The 23,991-nt window shown below is 47.5% G+C and overlaps 1 protein-coding gene across 1 annotated transcript in view; it reads left to right on the forward strand.

Moving 5' to 3' along the window:
* Galntl5 (polypeptide N-acetylgalactosaminyltransferase like 5) overlaps positions 1 to 23,991 on the forward strand; it is a 43,712-nt gene that overhangs the window by 9,158 nt on the left and 10,563 nt on the right. Inside the window, exons 3-6 of the mRNA XM_008847289.1 lie at positions 2,653 to 2,819; positions 6,479 to 6,601; positions 10,876 to 11,125; positions 22,995 to 23,112. Of these exons, the coding sequence (XP_008845511.1) occupies positions 2,653 to 2,819; positions 6,479 to 6,601; positions 10,876 to 11,125; positions 22,995 to 23,112 (658 nt within the window). The remainder of the gene's footprint in view (positions 1 to 2,652; positions 2,820 to 6,478; positions 6,602 to 10,875; positions 11,126 to 22,994; positions 23,113 to 23,991) is intronic.

Here is a 23,991-nt window from a genome sequence, read left to right on the forward strand (position 1 = left end):
GCTTTTGGTGCTGTGCTCTTGGGTCCTATCCACTTGAATGCAGACTTTGCTTGCCCACTGCTCTCGTCTACTCAGGTCTTATCTGGCTGTCACCTCACACATTCTCAATTCCTGCCAGCTTCTACTTGGCAGCTGCACTTCCTATAACCACATCCAACGGGGCAAAAATGTTGACCAGGCTAAACCCTCTCTTCCAGGATGCCTTCAGTCCATCACATCCTGCGGGTGCATACACTGCAATTCCTGTAGGCTTATCTGCCCAACACCACCTGCCCTGGAAGTGTCCAGGAAGCATTTCTTCTTTCACATGGGGGATTTGGCACTAGCTGATTAGCCCAGAGCCAATTAGATTTTCCCCATAAATTTTTGTTCATGGGGAAAAGAAAGTGATTTATCCTTGGATGCTGGATTATAAGATAGGCTGATATGGGGCTGGAGAGATGGCTCAGTGGTTAAGAGCACTGGCTGCTCTTGCAGAGGACCTGGGCTCACTTCCCAGCACTCACTTGATGGCTAACAACTGTCCGTAACTCCAGTACCAGGGGATCCAACACACTCTTCTGACCTCTGCAGGCATTGCACAACACGGGTGCACTTACATACATGTAGGCATTACACTCATACACATTAAAAAAAAAAAGAAGATAGGCTGATATCAACCACATTTCCTAGTCTGCAGAGTTAAAGTAGAAACAAGACAGACAGATTTCAGGTTGAGGCTTGTGTCTAATGGTGACTGAATGCGGGGTACTGCTCTGAGCATTTTACCTGTTAACTCATCAAATCCTAAACAACCCTTTGAGGTAAGCTGGGGCTGCTGTTAGTTATCATCCCTGTCATTAGCACTGCCAGATGCAAGAATGAGAACAATGGTAGAATGCGGTCCGGATACCCTCAAGCCTGGCACAGTGAGTTCTGCCAGCCTCCAACCATCCTCCTGTATCTAGGACTTGCGGGTATTTACAGCACGTTACAATACACTTCCTTCTATTTTGCAGATGTTAGTACCAAACAGTAATTTATAGTCGATAATTAAAACCACTAGATCTCAACTTCTGTTTTTCACTCATGGGTACTAAAACAATAATAAAATCCTTTTGTCAAGTAGTTGGAGGAAACGTAGTTCCATGAACTCTACTATAGTTTTTATCCCCAGCAGATGGGACAAATATAAAAGTATCCGCCCCAAAAAACAAGCAGAAAGAATAGCACAGTGAGCTTTCTTTGAAGATGTCTTTGAATGAATTTAGAAATCCATTTTTATTTTCTTTGTTAAAAAATATTTTATTTATTATTTTATGTATATGAGTGTATTGCCTGCATGTATGTAGATGCACCCATGTCATGCAATGCCCTTGGAGGTCAGAAGAGGGTGTTGGATCCCTTGGGACTGGAGCTAAGACAGTTGTTAGCTGCCACGTGGGTGCTGGGAATCAAACCCTGATTCCCAGGGGTCCTCTACAAGAGCAGTCAATGCTCCCAACCACTGAGCCAACTCTCCAGCCCTTTATTTCCTTCTTTTTTTGTTAATGTGTATTTTGCCTGCATGTATGGAAGTGCACCATGTGTGTACAATGCCCACAGAGGCCAGAGGAGGGTGTCAGATCTCCTAGAACTGGGGTTACAGGCAGTTGTTAGCTGCCATGTAGGTGCTGGGAACTGAACCCAGGTCCTCTGCAAGAGCAGCCAGTGCTTTTATATATATCAATCAAACAAACAAGCTCAAGGTTACTATGTTTGTTTGTTTTTTTTGTCGTTGTTGTTGTGTTTTGTCTTTTTGAGACAGAGTCTCTCTGTGGCCCGAGCTGTCCTGGAACTCACTATGTAGACCAGGCTAGCCTTGAACTCACACAAATCCACCTGCCTCTGCCTCCAGAGTGTGGAGATTAAAGGTGTGTACCACCACATCCACCACGGCCAGTGTTCTTAACCTCTGAACCATCTCTCCAACCCCTAGAAAGTCATTTCTTAAATATTTTATTTATTATTTTTATTTTATGTGTATGAATGTATTGCCTGCATGTGTGTCAGTATACCTGTGTCATACAAAGCCCACAGAGGTCAGAAGAGGGCGTCAGATTCTCCTGGAACCACAGTTGCAGACAGTTGTTAGCTGCCACGTGGGTGCTGGGAATCAAACCCAGGTCTTCTGGAAGAGCAGCCAGTGCTCTTAACCACTGAGCCGTCTCTCCAGCCCTCAGAAAGTCATTTTTATAGTAGACACTAGAATACGGATATAACTTGTGTTCATATTATCTTTAAAGTAGACCTAAGATTATCAAAACAGAATGTCAAGAAAGGGTAATCAAGAAGGGGAAAATAATTCTAGTGTTAGCCCAAGAGTTCAGATGAGGCAGCAAGTAGCAGGAGTGCACCTGAGTTTGATCCCCAAAGCCACACGATGGAAGGGGAGAGCTGACTCTACAAGCTGTCCTTTGACCACGGCGCTCCACGCAAATGTAAAGAAGTTTAAGGAACTAAATTTTTTGGACGCTTTTGCATCTGAATTTCTGCGTTTTTAGACTTACTGTCATCGTGTTGTCCTCATGCTCCGTTGAAGGAAAAACAAAGTAAGGAATGGCTTTGAAGAAGACTGCAGAACCTTTGAGGTTCTCAGATGAATCTTTCTCTCCCTATTATTTTTCCCTACAGATGTCGTCAGAAACGCTACTCACTCCGCTTACCCACTGCTAGTGTCGTCATCTGCTTCCATGACGAGGAATTTAATGCCTTGTTCCGAACAGTGTCCAGTGTGATATACCTCAGTCCCCCACATTTACTTGAAGAGGTTATTTTGGTGGATGACATGAGCGAATTTGGTGAGACAGACACTATTGTCTAACCTACTTAGAAGGTGCACTCTTGCTAGTGATGTTTGAGCCTGTGTTGTTATTGTTGTTTTGGGAGCTGATCTCCTATAGCCCAGTCTAACCTCAGACTGGCTTTGTTCAAAGGTGACCTTGAATTCCAGATTCCCCTGACGCCACCTCCCAAGTGCTGGGCTCATGGGTGTGCTCCAACATGCTCTGCTTGGCACATGTGTATTTCTAACAAAAGATGTTTCTGGCTGGTGTTGAGGGAGACATTGTATCAGGTGCCCTTAGTCCACCCAGTGCCTGGCCTGTGTCTATGAGGTCAGTACAGGGGACAAGCCTTGTCTTTAGAGATCACTTCAGGAAGAAGTGCCATCTAAATGGAGGTTGGACAGATGAGTTAGAGTTATCCAGGTAGTGGGAAAGGAAAGATATCTTAGATAGAAGGACCAACACTGTAAGGCCCAAAGAGAAAGAAAACAGGGTGAGCTTGGAATATCTCTGCCTTTTATGCAGTCCATACAGTAGTATAGTGTTGGAAGGATGTGGGGAAAGTTATGAAGTCAGAGTTATTAAAAGGGAGCTGCTCATAAAGTGCCTTTTTGGAAATTTATCTCAAGAATATTGGGCGCTGTGTCTCGGAATGCAGCTCTCTTAGCAGATTGCTTGCCCAGCAGAAGCCTTGGACTGGATCCTCAGAACTCTACATGCTGAATGTGACGCACCTGTAATCCAAGCACTGGGGAAGTGGAAGCAGAGGGTCAGGAGCTCAAGGTCATCCAGCAAGTTCCAGGCCATTATAAGTTATATGAGACCCTGTCTCAAAAAAATGTGGATGGGGCTGGAGAGATGGCTCAGCGGTTAAGTATTAGGGTTTCAAACAGCAGCAGCCTCCCCCCTCCCCAACAGGTCCTATGGACTTTGGATTTTTCAAGCCTGAAAAAGGGAACTGAGCTGATAAGCACCTTGGCCTTTGAAGTCAAGGGAAGCAGATTCTTCTAAGAGGCAGCCTGCCTTTCCTCTGATCTCTGAAGACAAGATAAGCAGATTCTGCCTGTTAACCAGAGATTTTAGGAGCTGTTTTAGTACAGCAGCTTTTCCCTCATCTTAGGAGGACAAAAAAGTAAACACTTCCTGACCCAGATCCTGGCTGGCAGACGGAACGGAGGCAGGTTTATAAGACCTGCTTTTCCTGCTTCCCCCGGCCTGATTTTTCCCAAAAAACTTCCCGCCTTCAGCACCCTGAAGCCCCCATATATAAGCCCCAGCTCACAATCTGTGGGCATTTTCCCTTGCCCAAAGGGAACGTGTCCCCCGTGAAATAAAGCTCTAACCCGCTGAGAGTTTTACCTGTGTCTCGGTGCCTCATCCTCCATTCGCTCGTTCTCCGCCAACTTTTTACCTATCATTAAGAACACTGGTTGTTCTTGCAGAAGACCCGGGTTCGAATCCCAGTACCCACATGGCAGCTAACAACTGTCCATAACTCCAGTCCCAGGGGAACCGACAGCTTCTTCTGACCTCCGCGGGCATTGCATGACACGCGTACACTTACCTACATGCAGGCAATACACACATACACATGAAATAAAATGTGGAAAGGAAAGGAGGGAAGGAGAAAGAAAAAGAGAGAGGAGCAAGGAGTGAGGAGAAAGAAAAAGGAGAAAATATAAAGAGTTTGTTCATTAGAGCTTAAAACAGGGACATGACCTGATTGTATATACTTCACAGGAAGGAACTCTGATTGGACCAAGAACCGGTAAGTGCTTGTTCCTCTAAGTCATTTTAACCAAATGCTGATACTAATCCCATTAACTTGAAATACGTTGTCTGTTTTACAAGTGAGCACAAGCCAGGACTGTTCAAATGAGGATATCAACATTGAGGAGATTTTAGGCCTGTAAAGCCCACCTAGCCCACTGGAAATCTGGCCCACAGTAAGCTGGGAAAAAAAGACATCCCAGGAGGGCCACACTGTGGGAAGGGACACACGGCAGCTCTGGAGTGTGACCCAAGCTAATGTCGCTATGTTTGGAAGTTCAGATATTGGTCAGGTGCCTACCATCCCCACGGAGTCACCATGGGTTGGGTCACCCATGATCTCCTGTCTGCTGGTTCTAACCAAAGGGACTGGCAGCTTGCTGAGCAGGAAGTCACAGTAAAGCTGGGTACAGGGTACAGGGTACAGGATCCTTGACTAAGGAGTTCTGCTTCTTATCCAGAAACCCAAGGATCCTACGATAAGTACAGGGTTCCAGGATAAGCACTTGTGCCAGCCTTTCAGAACACGACCAGGTGTCTAGAGACACGCTTGGCATTTGCCAGTTTGACCACCATCAAATAATGCACTAGAAGGGGTGGCTTGAGCAGCACGCTGATTGAGACCAGGGTGCCGACAGGACCAGGTTGTTGGTACAGACATTCTTTCTGCTTTTTAGGCAGAGACTTGGCTCTGTCCTCTTGTGCATCAAGCCAGCTTTTGGGTCTCTTCTTATAAGAACACTAATCCTACTCATGAGGTTTCCATCCTCATGACCTAACATTTTCTGAAGCCCCAACCTCCCAAGGCCACCATGATGGTGTTTTTGACATATGTACTTAGGGGTAGAAGACATAAACATTCAGTCAATATCTGGCAACCTGTATTTATCCACCATGTTGGCCCCCCTTCATAAGAGACTAAGAGGGTTGGTCCTGATGGCCAAGACCTGAGTGTGCTGGCCAGCACACCTCTACTTCTCCTTGAGCCTATGCTTACAGGATATGGGGCGCTGTGTTCTGATGAAGCTCAGGATTCCAAATATTCCTGTCTTTAATTCTCAATGACCTTCATGAATTATATAACATGTTTTGAACTGAAAATCTGTCTTTCCTGGATATGTCCTCAGATATATCCAATGCCAATGGACTCACTAAGCTCAAGTGAGCAGGGGCTGGAGGCCTGGCGTATTAGTTACTTTTCTGTTGCTGTGAAAGAAACACCATGACCAAGGGAACTTATAAAAGAAGAGTTTATTTGGCTTATGGTTCCAAAGGATCAAGAGTCCTGTCCATGATGGCGGGGAGGCATGGTGACAGCGGTGGCTGGAGTGGGAGTGGAAGCTAAGCTTTACATTTTCAAGCAGACACAGGAAGAAGAGAGCGACTGGAGATCTGGCAAGGTTTAAGAACTCTCTAGGCCCGCCTCCAGTGACATGCTTCCTCCAGCATGGCCATACCTTCTAAGACCTCCCAAAGCAGTGCCATCAACTAAGGACAAAATGTCCAAATACTTGGAGCCTGTGGGGGACATTTTCATTCAAACCACCACACCTGGGAACTCACTTGGCTTGAGCAATCTTAGAGTTGGTGTAAAGTCAGAAACATAACTGACCACAGTGCAACATGTGTAAATAATTAGTAAAACCAGGCGGTATCAAAAACTTCATAATTTATACTTTTAAATTTTAATAAAGTGATTTATTAAAATGGAGGTAGTCACTAGAAACACAAAAATTGTACAGTTTGATGATGAATCGTTTTTTCTTGTATATTTGAGGCTAACCAGGGCCAAGTTAAAACCCGTGGAACTGTGTGCATTTGAAGAATTGGTCATACTATTGATACTTGTTTGAATTTCCGAAGTTGCAATTTATAAGTTGTCAAGTGTTGAATATTTTTTTCAGATGATTTGAAAGAAAAACTGGACTACCAACTGGAATTTTTTCGGGGAAAGGTTAAATTAATAAGAAACACAAAGAGAGAGGGGCTCATTCGATCAAGGGTGATCGGCGCATCCCGGGCTTCAGGTATGAGCGCTCCTTCAGGTCAGGATCACCAGATCCTGCTTGCTACTTTCTTGTTGCTGAGTTCAAGCACCTGATAAGAAGCAATTTACAGGAGGAAGGGTTGTTTGGGCTCAGAGTTTGAGGGTAGACCACAGTCCATCATGGCAAAGAACCCATGGCAGGAGGGAGGGGAAGGTAGCTGGCCACATCGTGTCTACTGTTAGGAAACAGAGAATGAACAGGAAGTGGGACTGGGCTTTAAGACCTCAAGGCCTGCCCCCAGTGACTCAAGTCCTCCAACAAGTCTCCAGCGCCTAAAGGTTCCATAACAGTCCAAACAGTGCCAACTGGGGCCTTGTGAAGACATTTCACATTCTAACCACAACTGTGACAGGGAGACTTTTTCTTACCATGCAGGAAAAATGCTCTCAGAGACCCTCCATGTCACAGCTTGAGTCTTTGATCTTCCATTGCCTTTGAAGGTGTTTTGCTCCAAAATGCCCATGTCATTTCAAATGAAAGACTTTTACAAAGGCCCGGTGTCAGCCTCCATCCGGGCTGAGTTCTCTCCTCCCCATGGACTCTGAGATGGAGTTTTATTTAAATTTTAGAAGGATATTAAGGTAGGTTCAGAGAAAGGTACTGAGATAACCGTCCTTTGGAGTAGTGTATTGGGAAAACTGTAGCATCCTTCCCACACAACAGTGAAGGGACCCTGAGGGAAGAGTCCTCCGTTCTGGGAAAAGGAAGGGAATTTCTTGCTGGCGGAGGTTTCCAAGGGTGGAGAGGTTCCACACCATGTGATCTAGCAGGACTCACCAGGCAGGAAGGCACCACATAAGGAAAAGTATAATTCAAGGTGGTCTTGGACTCAGGCAACTACAAGGCGGGTGGGAGAAAGACTGTTTGGACGGTGGCTGCAGGGGCCATAACCTGATCAGTGAGGCCTTGGCTCCTTATCTAATGCTGGGTAGGAGACCCAGAGGGCCCATGTGTGTGTACAGAAGTGACGAGGGCAAGCCTGGGAAGGTGGGCTGCCATGTGCTCGGCTCTTGGCCTCAGAGGGTCCCCAGATGCATTTCATTTATACAGATGACCATGGGTCTGCACCCCCTTAAGGCACATCTTCCCTCCCCCTTCTTTCTGTCTCCCTCAATACGAACTGCATCTATGTTCGAAAGTATAATTGGTTTATAATTCTTTTTCTGTACTGTTTTCTGATACTTTGCTTCACCAGAGTCATGGAATGGATTACATGGTTTTATCTTTTTTATGTGAACACCAACATAAAAACAGAAATTGTGGGGCCGGAAGATGGCTCAGTGATTAAGAGCACTCACTGCTCTTGCAGAGGACCTGGGGTAGATTCCCAGCACCCGCATGGCGGCTACGAACCGTCCTTAACTCCAGTTCCAGGGGAATCCGAAGCCCTCTTCTGACCCCCTCAGCATTGTGCAACACGGGTGCACTCACTTACATGCAGGCAATACACTCATACACATAAAATTAAAAAAATTTAAAAAAGACAGAGATTGTATTAATGCTACATAAAATTGGTCTGTGGACTATCCAAGCACTGGTATTTTGTCTAGTTTTCCTTTGATCTAGTTTTTTAAGTAGTACAAGTGAAAGTCTCCAAGCTTTAAAGGAATCTTTAAAATTGCAACTGTTTATTAGCAGCTTAGTTGTGTTGTGGTTAGACATTTGGTATTTGTGAGAATTCATGTTCTCTGCTTCAACTGGACAATGTGATCAGCCGTCTCAGCTTTCTGCTGCCCTGCCTTCCCCATGGCAATGGGCTGTGTCCCCTAGAACTGTGAGCCACAATAAACTCTTCCTCCTTCACGAAGGAAGGAAGGAAGGAAGGAAGGAAAAAGAAATTGGGTGTTTGTGTCTTGAAGTGAGATCTATTTTTCAAAACTTCTAACTATAGTTTTAACAATGTATATTCTCTTTCTTGCTCTATGTTCTTTCATATATATATATATATATATAATGTTATGTTAAAATATTCAACTATTATTGTAAACTTGTTCATCTGTTGCTTATTTCTTTCCCTGGGCTCGCTATATGTCCATCTACATTTGCCTCCTTGTTTCCCTACCCCACTGATGTTGGGGGCTGCCTGAGCCAAGTGTGCCTCCCCCTAGAAGCTGTGGGGTCCTGGTGTGTCATTAATGGTTTGTCAGTTCATCCAATCAAGGATTGATCTGTGGCCTGTGGTGTGCTGTCCCTGTACATTTACTCTTCTCTAACTTCGTCTTTGGTCAACCCTATGGAGAAGCAATCACCATGAGACAGACAGCACCCACTGTGCATGGATGTGGCTCTCATACAACGTATGAGGGTTTGTGTTTGTGACTGCACTGTCCTCCTGAACAGCTGACATTTGCACTATTGTGAACTGAGGGGCTTGCAAAAAGAAGGGATGTTTTAAGAGACAAGATGAGAAGAATGTTGTGATCAGATGGCATTGACCCAAAGGAAAGGGATTATCATCATCATTGTTATAATTTTATTATTTGACAATGTCACGCACATACACAATGAATGTTGATGTTTTCACACATCCCCATTACCATCTCTCCTTCCCACCATTCTCCCCTTCTTCCCAATAATCCTCAACCTCCTTTCATGTTCTTGTGTGTGTGTGACCCACTGAGTTTAATTATGAGCGTGTTGCGGTAATTCACTGAAGCAGGGGTAACTTATCAGTGGCGACATCACTGAGGAAAATGGCACTCTCTCTTCCAGCAACCATTAACTGCGTACAGTGCCTCAGGGAGGGGTGAGGCCTCATGAGCCTTCCCCTGTCCACAACGGAAACTGATGGACCAGGTCTTGCAGAGGTCTTATGCAAGTACCCACAGCTCCAGTGAGCTCCTGAGTGCAATGGCCATGTCGTGTCTAGAAGTCAGTGTGCCACAGCCCTTCTCCCCAACCTCTGGCTCTTCCATTTTTCCCATTCCCTCTTCCACAATGTCCCCTGAGCCTTGGAGGGGTGACATAGACGTCTCACCAAGAACCCAACACTCAACAGTCATTTATTCTCTGCACTTTGACCAGTGGTGAGTCTCTGTATTAACTGTCACCCACTACAACTGAGGAAGACTGAAAGCAGGTTAGTCTACAGGTATAAAATAAGTGTTTAAAAGGCATTTCGACAACATGTCTAGGTCACAAAACAATAGCAGTGAGTTTCCCCTCTAAGGCCTATGACCTCCCTAGTCTCAGACTCTTGACCAGGTCTACAGTACTAGGCATGCGTTCCCTCCCTGAAGTGGGCCTCATATCCATTCAGAAAGTGGCTGGAAAGTGAGGAAACTGACCTCAAATGAGGACCCTGTGGGAGGGAAAGGGGCGACCCATGGTGGAAGAAGAGGTTTCAAGAAATAAATTCTTGAACTTTGAGGTCCAGTGTGTGAATCATATTATATACTTTGACCACATGAATTCTTCACTGTGGCCAGGCCAGTCATTGCCATGAGCTCTAAACACAATGGACCTTCATTAAAGCTTTCATTCAAGAGCACAATTATGCATCCCCAGTGCTAAACCCAACACCCAAGAGGACATCCTCTCAGGAAAACAAAAAGAAATTGCTAAATGAAGCTTATCAGTGAAGGCTGAGCTAAAATGACTTGTGTATGTGTGTGTACATGTGTGTGCATATGCACATGCATATGCATGTATGCACACTTGTGAGGTGTGAAGGGTGAATGCCAAAGGTCAGACAGACTGCAGGTGTCATTTCTCAGACAGTGACTTTTCTTTAAAGCAGGGTCTCTCTCACTAGCCTGGAACTCATCAAGTAGCCTAGGTAGACTGGCCAGGAAGCCCCAGGGATCCACCTGTCCCCAACTCCCTAATGCTGGGATTTTAACCACAGACCTCCACCTCAAGTTTTTGTTGTTTTGATTTTTAAATGTGAGCGCTGGGGATTGAACTCAGGTTCCCATGTTTGTAAGGCAAGCACTTTACTGACTGAGCTATCTCCCCAGCCCCTAAAATGATCTTTGGAAATGAAGGTTCTGCTCAGCTCCAATGATGCTCTCTTAGGGTTTTCCTCAGGTCACCCTCTAACCTGCAGCTCATCAGCTTCCTCTAAATATCCAGGTGTGTGGGGTCTCACCTTTCTGGACACAGTAATATATATTTTCTCATTCCCCCCAACGTACCTGAGAAACTAAGCACATAGGAAATACTTAATGAATATTCATTGCGTCTGACTTGGATTTGGGTTGGATGTATTTGCTTCCAGGAGGACCTACATTAATCTGCTCTTGCCTCCCCAGGGGACATCTTGGTGTTCTTGGATAGCCACTGTGAGGTAAATAAAGTGTGGCTGGAGCCCTTGCTGCATGTCATCGCTAAGGACCCCAAAATAGTGGTGTGCCCTGTGATCGATGTCATCGACGAAATGACCCTGGAGTATAAGACGTCTCCTGTTGTAAGGGGAGCTTTTGGCTGGGACCTGAAATTTAAATGGGACCATGTTTTCTCATATGAGATGGACGGACCAGAAGGACCGAGTACACCCATCCGGTGAGGTTCTTCTGCTTTGGGGGACTTTAGGGAAGATGTTTGGATGCTTTCTTTTGCTACTTGTTTCTTAAAACATGGAATGCCAGAAATTGGTAGATACTAAGTTGGTTCAAGTGACACTGGGCCTTGCCCTTTCCCCCACCCCTGTTGATGATGCCATCATCATCATCATCATCATCATCATCATCATCATCATCATTTTAAGATAGGGTCTCCCTGTAGCCTCAGCTGGCCTGAAACTTGCTATGCAGAGCAGGATGGCCTGATCTCACAGACATCCACCTGCCTCTGCCTACCCAGTGCTGGAATTAAAGGAGTGTACCACCACTCCTGGTTTCTAATGCCCTGATTTCTAATGCCCATCTTGTCTATATGTTGATGATTGTATATGAACTTGGGTACATATACATGTGCACACGTGTGCACATGTGGAGGTCAGAGGACACTCTTGGGGGTGTCACTCCTCAGGAGCTATCCAGTCTCTCACTTATCTGGCACTTATCAAACAGTAGGCTGGTCGGCCAATGAGCCTTAGGGATCTACTTATCTCTGTATTCTCAACATGGGGATCACAAGTGTGTGCCACCACACCCAGATTTTTTTTACATGAATTCTGGGGATCAAACCTAGGTCCTCATGCCTACAGGCAAACCCTTTACTGACTGAGCCATCTCCCCAGTTTCTAACATCCATCTTTTGAGTTCAGGAGTTGTTTGCTGACCAAGGAGCAAACTGTCATTATTAGAAAGGGGACGACTTTGCCAAATCCACAGGCTGAGAGGACCCTGATCCTCCTAGTTCCTTAGTGTTAGATACTGTATTTGCAAATGTGTAAGCAGTTGAGTTAACATTTAGCAGGCCCCATGTTTCCTTGCAACTCTGATTTCAGATCCTCTTCTCTTGCTATTAACCCATTTGTTTCAGGCAAGATGGCTGGATTTTCTAGCACTGCAGCCCCTCATGTCCCTCATGGACACTGTGATGGTTAATCCTGGGTGTCAACTTGACTGGATCTGGGATTAACTGAAAGAAAAGAGATCTTCTTGATTGGATCATCTGAAGCTGGAAGACACACCCTAAATGTGGGTGTTACCTTCTGATGGCAGCCCATATAAAAGGCCAAGGCAGAGGAGAACACCTGGCTTCTTGCTGCTTGCCTTCTCTCTCGCTGGTGAGTTCGTCTTCCTGCTGTAGACTGAAGACTAGCTGATCTTTTGGAATTTGTTGGACCTTCAGCACCAGATTGGGACTACTGAGACATCCAGCCTTGTGGACTGAGTGATTCTCAGCCTCTCCAGTGTGGTACAGCCATTGTTGGACTACTCGGACTCTATCCTGTGAGCTAAGCTGATAAATCTCTATACATATATATTCATTCTACCGATTCTGTTTCTTTGTATATATATTCATTCTACTTATTCTGTTTCTTTGGAGAACCCTGACTGATACAGGAACCTTTGAGCTCATTAGCAGAGCGGTGCAGTCTTGTGGTCATGATGTTCCCACACTTGTCTCCTTATGTGTAACTTCTGGGAACAGGGTGGTGAGGCTCAAATGTGTAAACAGTGTCTCCTTTGTGTGTTCTGTCATCTCCTGGACTCTCATCTCAGCACTACTGGACACGACACCCTGTCTAGAAACACAGCCCCGAGTCTCCCCATCTCCTGCCTGCTCTGCCCTCCCACACCACTCAGCTCTGCAGATTTTTCATGTCTCTCTTTCCTTCCTCCTCACCTTTTCATGGCCTTGGCCTTCTCAGCGATCCATCTTCCTTCCTCTTGCCAACACCCCAGTGGCTGCATCCCAACTACCACACTGCACATCCCACCACACTGCGCATCTCACCACACTGCACCACCCTGCGCATCCCACCCCAGTGCACATCCCACCACACTGCGCCTCTCACCACACTGCACCACCCTGCGCATCCCACCCCAGTGCACATCCCACCACACTGCGCCTCTCACCACACTGCACCACCCTGCGCATCCCACCCCAGTGCACATCCCACCACACTGCGCCTCTCACCACACTGCACCACCCTGCGCATCCCACCCCAGTGCACATCCCACCACACTGCGCCTCTCACCACACTGCACCACCCTGCGCATCCCACCCCAGTGCACATCCCACCACACTGCGCCTCTCACCACACTGCACCACCCTGCGCATCCCACCCCAGTGCACATCCCACCACACTGCGCCTCTCACCACACTGCACCACCCTGCGCATCCCACCCCAGTGCACATCCCACCACACTGCGCCTCTCACCACACTGCACCACCCTGCGCATCCCACCCCAGTGCACATCCCACCACACTGCGCCTCTCACCACACTGCACCACCCTGCGCATCCCACCCCAGTGCACATCCCACCACACTGCGCCTCTCACCACACTGCACCACCCTGCGCATCCCACCCCAGTGCACATCCCACCACACTGCGCCTCTCACCACACTGCACCACCCTGCGCATCCCACCCCAGTGCACATCCCACCACACTGCGCCTCTCACCACACTGCACCACCCTGCGCATCCCACCCCAGTGCACATCCCACCACACTGCGCCTCTCACCACACTGCACCACCCTGCGCATCCCACCCCAGTGCACATCCCACCACACTGCGCCTCTCACCACACTGCACCACCCTGCGCATCCCACCCCAGTGCACATCCCACCACACTGCGCCTCTCACCACACTGCACCACCCTGCGCATCCCACCCCAGTGCACATCCCACCACACTGCGCCTCTCACCACACTGCACCACCCTGCGCATCCCACCCCAGTGCACATCCCACCACACTGCGCCTCTCACCACACTGCACCACCCTGCGCATCCCACCCCAGTGCACATCCCACCACACTGCGCCTCTCACCACACTGCACCACCCTGCGCATCCCACCCCAGTGCACATCCCACCACACTGCGCCTCTCACCACACTGCACCACCCTGCGCATCCCACCCCAGTGCACATCCCACCACACTGCGCCTCTCACCACACTGCACCACCCTGCGCATCCCACCCCAGTGCACATCCCACCACACTGCGCCTCTCACCACACTGCACCACCCTGCGCATCCCACCCCAGTGCACATCCCACCACACTGCGCCTCTCACCACACTGCACCACCCTGCGCATCCCACCCCAGTGCACATCCCACCACACTGCGCCTCTCACCACACTGCACCACCCTGCGCATCCCACCCCAGTGCACATCCCACCACACTGCGCCTCTCACCACACTGCACCACCCTGCGCATCCCACCCCAGTGCACATCCCACCACACTGCGCCTCTCACCACACTGCACCACCCTGCGCATCCCACCCCAGTGCACATCCCACCACACTGCGCCTCTCACCACACTGCACCACCCTGCGCATCCCACCCCAGTGCACATCCCACCACACTGCGCCTCTCACCACACTGCACCACCCTGCGCATCCCACCCCAGTGCACATCCCACCACACTGCGCCTCTCACCACACTGCACCACCCTGCGCATCCCACCCCAGTGCACATCCCACCACACTGCGCCTCTCACCACACTGCACCACCCTGCGCATCCCACCCCAGTGCACATCCCACCACACTGCGCCTCTCACCACACTGCACCACCCTGCGCATCCCACCCCAGTGCACATCCCACCACACTGCGCATCCCACCACACTGTGCATCCCACCACACTGCACCACACTGCGCATCCCACCACACTGCACCATACTGCACATCCCACCACACTGCACCACACTGTACATCCTACCACACTGCACATCCCACCGCACTGTGCATCCCACCACACTGCACCACACTGCACATCCCACCACACTGCACCACACTATACATCCTACTACACTGCACATCCCACCACACTGCACATCCCACCACACTGCGCATCTCACCACACTGCACCACACTGCGCATCCCACCACACTGCACCACACTATACATCCTACTACACTGCACATCCCACCACACTGCACATCCCACCACACTGCGCATCTCACCACACTGCACCACACTGCGCATCCCACCACACTGCACCACACTATACATCCTACTACACTGCACATCCCACCACACTGCACATCCCACCACACTGCGCATCTCACCACACTGCACCACACTGCGCATCCCACCACACTGCACCACACTATACATCCTACTACACTGCACATCCCACCACACTGCACATCCCACCACACTGCGCATCTCACCACACTGCACCACACTGCGCATCCCACCACACTGCACCACACTATACATCCTACTACACTGCACATCCCACCACACTGCACATCCCACCACACTGCGCATCTCACCACACTGCACCACACTGCGCATCCCACCACACTGCACCACACTATACATCCTACTACACTGCACATCCCACCACACTGCACATCCCACCACACTGCGCATCTCACCACACTGCACCACACTGCGCATCCCACCACACTGCACCACACTATACATCCTACTACACTGCACATCCCACCACACTGCACATCCCACCACACTGCGCATCTCACCACACTGCACCACACTGCGCATCCCACCACACTGCACCACACTATACATCCTACTACACTGCACATCCCACCACACTGCACATCCCACCACACTGCGCATCTCACCACACTGCACCACACTGCGCATCCCACCACACTGCACCACACTATACATCCTACTACACTGCACATCCCACCACACTGCACATCCCACCACACTGCGCATCTCACCACACTGCACCACACTGCGCATCCCACCACACTGCACCACACTATACATCCTACTACACTGCACATCCCACCACACTGCACATCCCACCACACTGCGCATCTCACCACACTGCACCACACTGCGCATCCCACCACACTGCACCACACTATACATCCTACTACACTGCACATCCCACCACACTGCACATCCCACCACACTGCGCATCTCACCACACTGCACCACACTGCGCATCCCACCACACTGCACCACACTATACATCCTACTACACTGCACATCCCACCACACTGCACATCCCACCACACTGCGCATCTCACCACACTGCACCACACTGCGCATCCCACCACACTGCACCACACTATACATCCTACTACACTGCACATCCCACCACACTGCACATCCCACCACACTGCGCATCTCACCACACTGCACCACACTGCGCATCCCACCACACTGCACCACACTATACATCCTACTACACTGCACATCCCACCACACTGCACATCCCACCACACTGCGCATCTCACCACACTGCACCACACTGCGCATCCCACCACACTGCACCACACTATACATCCTACTACACTGCACATCCCACCACACTGCACATCCCACCACACTGCGCATCTCACCACACTGCACCACACTGCGCATCCCACCACACTGCACCACACTATACATCCTACCACACTGCACATCCCACCACACTGCGCATCCCACCACAGTGCACATCCCACCACACTGCACCACACGGCACATCCCACCACAGTGCACATCCCACCACACTGCGCCACACTGCGCATCCCACCACACTGAGCATCCCACCACACTGCGCATCCCACCACACTGCGCATCCCACCACACTGCGCATCTCACCACACTGCACCACACTGCACATCCCACCACACTGCACCACACTGTTTATCCTACCACACTGAGCATCTCACCACACTGCACCACACTGCGCATCCCACCACACTGCACATCCCACCACACTGCACATCCCACAACACTGCGCATCCCACCACACTGCAGCCATGGCCTCTCCCTGTCTCCTGCACATGAGCTGATTGTAGTCTGTGAACAGGAGCTGATGCTATTCCTCATGGACGGGCCCTGACCATGATGCTCTGCAATCACTTTCTCACTCACCTTCTTAGTCTAGTCCAAACCTTGAGTGTGTCCCTTAATCCCACTGCTGGGATACACTGTGGATGTTCTACCCTTATGAGCTAGTCTTGCTTCCTGATTTAAGGATGAAATTTTAAAAACCCCAAGAAGTACAAGGGAAAGTTGTGAAATTATATATATAGTACTTTCTTTGAGAACCTTGTACGATAGTGTGTAGTCCTGAAGCATGGCTACACTGAGCCACTGTAGTTCACCATAGTTCAGCTCTCCACTGCTCCCTCTCCACATACAGGTTGCCCAGCCCCAACAGGCCCATCAACAAAGCCTTCATCTACCTATTCCTCTGGCTGTCTGCATGGATCAGACCCTCTCTTCCTGAGGCTGGGCTCTTTACCACAAAGAACATTCTGATTGTAGGTTCCCTTCTCCCACCCATTCCATGGTATCAAAGCTAGAGTGGAAGATCCACGTTCTGCCTCTTTCCTGGGCTGCCTGTGATCACAGTCTTTCGATACACAGTGGACCAGAGAGGATTCGTGCCACCCAGTGCTCCAATGGGGACAGTCAGCACCCAGTGCACCAAACAGGACCAGGCTATCAGAACACAGACATGCTGTTATCTCTCTCAGCACTACTTATTTAGTGCCCATGTTCCGTCAGCCACTGGCCCTTTCTTTTCCTGTCTTTTGTATCATAGTCACTTAGAAAGCGTCATATCACTTTCTTCAGTCCTCCGAAACTTCAAACTTTGATGTTTTAAACTCATTTAGGCAAGGATTTTCTCCTTTCAGGACTAAAATTGGGACCTTAGGACCTTCACAATGTGCAACCCAGTGTCCAGTCTTTGTACAGTTGACCCACTGGCATGTCTGATGCAGCTGGTGACCCCATTCCCTTGGCCTCCAGGATGGCCCAATCCTCTGGCCCCTCTTGTCTCACTGTATCTCCTTCCCCACCTTCTCTGCTGAGCATCCCTCATCTCTGCAAACACTTCACGTTCATGTGCCCAGGGCCCGGTCCTTGGTTCTCTTCTCTACCCCTCCTTGCCCCCATCCTGATCCTGATCCATCTTACACTGATGACTCTTATGATGACTAATATTGATTGTGAGCTTGACAGGATTGAGAATCATCAAAGAGACAAGCTTCTGAGCATTTCAATGAGGGATTTTCCAGAGTTGGTTAATTAAAGTGGACCAACCCACCCTAAATATGAGTGGCACCATTCCATGAGCTGGGAGCCTTGAACTGCATGAAAAGAGAAAACTAGCTCAACGCCAGCATCTCCCTCTGTTTTCTGAATGTGGATGCAATGTGACCAGCTGCCTCAAGCTCTTCCCCACCAGGATGAATAAACCCTTGAACTGTGAACCAGAATAAACCCTTCCAAAGTTGCTTTCACCAGGTCTCTGTCACAGCAAGGAGGAAAGTAATTAATATGACCCCCAAATTTGTGTCTCCAGCCACGATTTCTCAGCTCACATATCCAGCTGCACCCACGGTCTGCTTGGCACTGAATACACACTACATCAGCCTGAATCTAAAGTTTCCTTCTCAACACTGGGACTGCACATCTCTATGGAAAGCAACTCCATCTTCCATGTGCAAACCCCTGGGGCCACCCTGGATTCCTGTTGTATTCCCACACACCCTGTCCCATTCTTCAGCATACCTGTTAGCTCTGTCTTCAAGTTTGACATCTTTGTTACTCCCTCAGCCAGGGCACAATCCTCATTAGGCGTTTTTGTCCACAACCACCTCGACAACCTCTAACTGGCCTCCCTACCTCTGTACCCTGCTCTTATGCAATCTGGAGTATTTCTTTAGGCCATTAGTTCATGAATTTACTCCTGCAATGATCAATGCTAACGTCAACTTGACAGAATCTAGAGTCAACTAGGAGATGGGCTTCTGGGCATGCCTGTGGGGGATTATCTTGATTGTCTTATCTGAAGTGAACTGCCCCACTCACTGTGGGAGATACCACTCCCTGGCTGAGATCCTGTACTATAGGGGTGGAGAAAGGGAGCCAGGCATGGTGGTGCACTTTAATCCCAGCACTTGGGAGACAGAGGCAGGTGGATCTCTGTGGATTCAAGGCCAGCCTGGTTTACACAGGGAATTCCAGGCCATCTGGGCCTATAGGGAGAGCCTGTCTCAAAAAAAGGGGGATAAGGAGGGTTGGAGAGATAGCTCAGTGGTTAAGAGCACTGTCTGTTCTGGCAGAGGACCCAGGTTCAGTTCCTAGCACCTCCATGGGCATTGCATACACGGGACCACATAAAACAAATTAATTAATCTAAAAAACTTTAAAAAACAGATTTAGGCATGTATTTACTACATTCATAATGATCAGTCAATACTAGGAGTGCCTTAGGTTATATATAGTGCTTTTACACTGAAGGACAGCTGTGTACAAATGCTTAAAACTGGCTATGACTTTAACATGTATGGCAGAATACATGAGGTCCAGAGGGGAAGGTGGGGGTGCATGGATGGGGGAGGGGTCTAAATTTTATTAAAAACTTTTTTTTTTTTGGTGTTTTTGAGACGGGGTCTCCCTGTAGCCCCAGCTGGCCTGGAACTCACCATGTAGACCAGGCTGGCCTCGAACTCACAAAGACCCAGGGCTTTGTGCATGCTAGGCAAGCACACTACCAAATGAGCTACAGCCACAACCCCATTTTTAATACTATTCCAAATCTACTGTCATACAATTCATTTTTGCTCTATATTTGTTCCCAAGAACAAATAACTTCATAAATATTTTTTGAAATGTTTATACTTTTTAATACATTCACCGATATCCAAATAAAACCAAGCATAATCATACTGAGCTGTCACATTTTTTCCCCCTTTAAAAAACATCAGGAGCTAGAGATATGGCTCAGCAACTCCAGCTCTACAGGATCCAACACCCTCTTCTCGCCCCAAGAGGCACCTGCACACACACACACACACACACACACACAGAGAAACACACATACACACACCCACACACACACAGAAATAAAATATTTAAAAGAAATCAAATTGTGGGCCAGGCATGGTGGCACATGCCTCTAATCCCAGCACTTGGGAGGCAGAGGCAGGTGGAGCTCTGTGAGTTCAAGGCCAGCCTGGTCTACATAGCGAGTTCCAGGACAGCTGGGGCTACTAGAAGACCCTGTCTCAAAAAAGACCGAAAAAAAAAAAATCAAATTGCACCAATATAAGGGGAGCTTTTTCACGTTCCTTTATTAGAAATTTTTAATTTATAAATGATTATTTTTATTTTATGTGTATGAGTGTTTCGCCTGCATGTATGTAAGTGTACCCATGTCATGCAGTGTCTGTGGAGGTCAGAAGAGGGTGTCAGATCTTCTGGAACTGGAGTTAAGGGAGATTGTTTGCCACTGTGTGGGTGCTGGGAACCAGACCCAGGTGCTCTGAAAGAGTTGCCACTGCTCTGAACAGCTGACCCACATCTCTAACCCTTTAAATTATTTTGAATGTCAAAACGTCTCCTTTTTTTTTTTTCCTTTTTGGTGTTTTTGAGACGGGGTCTCCCTGTAGCCCCAGCTGGCCTGGAACTCACTATGTAGACCAGGCTGGCCTTGAACTCACAGAGATCCACCTGCCTCTGCCTCCCAAGTGCTGGGACTACAGGCATGCGCCACCATGCCCGGCAATTAAAAACTTTTTTTAAAGAAGGCAGGGAACTAAACAGCGTGCACATGTTGTTCTTGGCTTCTTGACTGGCTGTCATGTGAGCAGCTCCCTTCAGGCTCCTGCTGTATGAAGGATCACAACAGGAAAAGTAATTCAATCCCCTCTTCTTACAATACAGAAAAACCAACTCCAAATTATTACCCAATCAGTTGAGGGACTGCTTAAAACTTTTTTTAAAGAAGGCAGGGAACTAAACAGCGTGCACATGTTGTTCTTGGCTTCTTGACTGGCTGTCATGTGAGCAGCTCCCTTCAGGCTCCTGCTGTATGAAGGATCACAACAGGAAAAGTAATTCAATCCCCTCTTCTTACAATACAGAAAAACCAACTCCAAATTATTACCCAATCAGTTGAGGGACTGCTTCATGACATTAAACTGCTCAAAGATGTTCTAAGACCCCTAAAAGGCACCAGCAATAAAAGCAAAAATGGAGGAATGGGATTGCATCACTCTAAAACGCTTCTGCAGACCAAAGGACAGAGTCAACAGAGCAAAGAGACAGCCCACAGAATGTGAACAAATGCTAGCAAATATATATAAGGTTACTATCCAGAACACACAAAGACCTCAAACAAGATAACAAGAAAAAAAGTCCACTTTAAAAATAGGCAAGGGACTGGAGAGATGGCTCAGAGGTTAAGAGCACTGACTGCTCTTGCAGAGGAAGGACTTGGGTTCAATCCCCAGCACCCACATGGCAGCTAACAACCATCTGTAACTCCAGTTTTAGGGGAATCTAACACCCTCTTCTGACCTCCACCAGCACTGCACGACATGGGTGCACTTACATGCAGGCAGTACACTCATATACATAAAATAAAAATAATAAAATATTTTTTAAAAAATAGGCAAAAGCCCTATTTTGACATTTTTTAAATCCAAAAAACAAAAATAACCAAAAACACCACAAAAAAACATACAATGGCCAGTGGTACATGAGAATGTCCTAATATCACTCATCATCAGAGGATACAAATCTAAGCCCTAGGAGATGCCGGCTTGCTCCAGGAAGAATGTCTGTGATAAAAAGATGAGAGAAAGCAGGAGCTAGTGGAGAATAGGAGAGCCCCGTGCTCTAGGAACAGGAAAGTAAATTCTAGGAAACAGTGTGGAGGTTCCTCACTATAAATAGAAAAACCCTATGGCCCAGCAATCCCATTACTGACAGTCTGCCTAAAGGAAATGAAGTCATATGTCAGAGGGACATCTGTACTCCCATGCTCACTGTTGTATGAACAGTAACCCTGAATGGACTGAAATGTGGTGTAGCTGGGCATGGTAGCGCTCACCTTTAATCCCAGCACTGGGAGGCAGAGGCAGGTGGATCTCTGTGAGACAGAGGCCAGCCCCGTGTTCTACATAGCAAGTTCCAGGCCAGCCGGAGCTGCAGAGAAGAAAAGAAAAAGTGTGTGCACACAGAATATTATTCAGCCATTCAAGAACGAAATCCTGTTTACAAAGAGCATGGATGAACCTGAAGGCCCTTGTGCTAAGTGCAACGTGCTGCATGACCTCACTCAAGAGGGATCAGAGAGTGCAGTGTGAAACAGTGGCTCCCAGAAGTCTCAGAGGGCGAGTCAGCCAGTACCAGGTTGCAGTTAAGAGGAGTAAATTCTCCAGTCCTTGCACACAGTCCATAATAACGTATCATATACTCTAAAATACCTAGAAGTAGACAGACAGCTCAGTGGGTAACAAGCCAGCTGCCAAGTCTGACAAGCTGAGTTTGAGCCCTGAGACCCACAAGGCAGAAGAACAGAGTCAACTCCCACAAGTTGTTCTCTGGCCTTTGTGTGGGTCATGAGTGCATGCACATACACAATGAATAATTAAATGTAATAGAAATTAAATTAATTTAGAAATAGCTAGAATAGAGGATTTGAATAGTTTACCATAAACAATAAACATTTGAAGTGCTAAATAATTCTAATTACCCTGATTTGAATATTACATGTTTTACACATTTACCAAAATATCACATTATATGATGGAAATTTGTATATTTATGATACATCCATTAAAAATAAAATAATACATACCTGAAGGCTATATTGCTTACATGAAAAAAAATTACCTTTTAGGTAGTAGTGATTTTAATTTGGTAATTTTACATACTTAAACAAATATTAAGATAATTTTAGTATTGATATGGTTTTCCAGGGGTTTTAAGATTTATTTTTAATTATGTGCATGTGTTAATAGCATTTCATATTTTTTAAGGAAAATTAGGGATCAGTATCTCTTTGGAATTGATATAATATTTATGGCTCCTTTCTAGGTCACCAGCAATGTCGGGGGGAATTTTTGCTATACACAGGCATTATTTTAATGAGATTGGACAGTATGACAAGGGCATGGATCTTTACGGAGGAGAAAACATAGAGCTTTCGCTAAGAGTAAGTCAAACTTTGTTGTTGTTTTCCACGTAGTTACGTTTGTGTGTAGTGAAATCTGGTGTTCAAGCCTCATGCCTGCTGGGCCAGAACACCCCCTTTGAGTGAAAGTGCAATCTGACTTTCCATAAGGTTATACCCAGTTTCCTTCATGAACATGCAGGGTTATCCTGGTGTCACACTCAAGGGCATGCAACAGACTTACAGGGCTCCTTGAAAACACAAAGAACATTTAATAGGACATTAAATTCTCTTACTATAAGCTTTATTTTTAATGCATGATACAGAAAAGTAAACTAAGTTTTTTTAAAAAAAACTTTAATGTGTATGAGTGTTCTGCCTGTAGTTTTGTAAGTGCACCATGTTGTGTAATGCTCGTGAAGGTCAGAAGAGGGTATCAAATCCCCTGAAACTGCAGTTAAGGATGGTTGTTAACTGCCATGAGGATGCTGAAATTTGAACTTGGGTCCTCTGCAAGAACAGTCAGTTCTCTTAACCACTGAGCCATCTCTCCAGCCCCAAATAATAAGATTTTAAATCTACTTGAATTCCGATGTCTCGGTACTTATATTCTCTTTCCTTTTTTTGTTTTAGATTTTATTTTCTCTCCCTTTTCCTTCTTTCTGCTGGCTGTTTTATACATTGTGTGTGGGAAGGGGGTGGCCTGTGTGCATGTGGAGACCAGAGGTCAACCTGAGGCATCATTTCCTCTGTGTTGTCCACCTAGTTTTATGAGAAGGATCATTCACTGACCTAGAACTTGCCAATTAGGCTAGCCTGGCAACCAGTGAGCCCCAGGGATCCTCCTCTCTCTGCCTCTCACAGTTGGGATTACAGGTGTGCACCACCACACTCAGGAGTCTTCATTTCCTCCTCCCCCTC

Source organism: Nannospalax galili, unplaced genomic scaffold, assembly GCF_000622305.1.
Source record: "Nannospalax galili isolate Female #2095 unplaced genomic scaffold, S.galili_v1.0 scaffold302, whole genome shotgun sequence".
Taxonomy (NCBI): Eukaryota; Metazoa; Chordata; class Mammalia; order Rodentia; family Spalacidae; genus Nannospalax; species Nannospalax galili.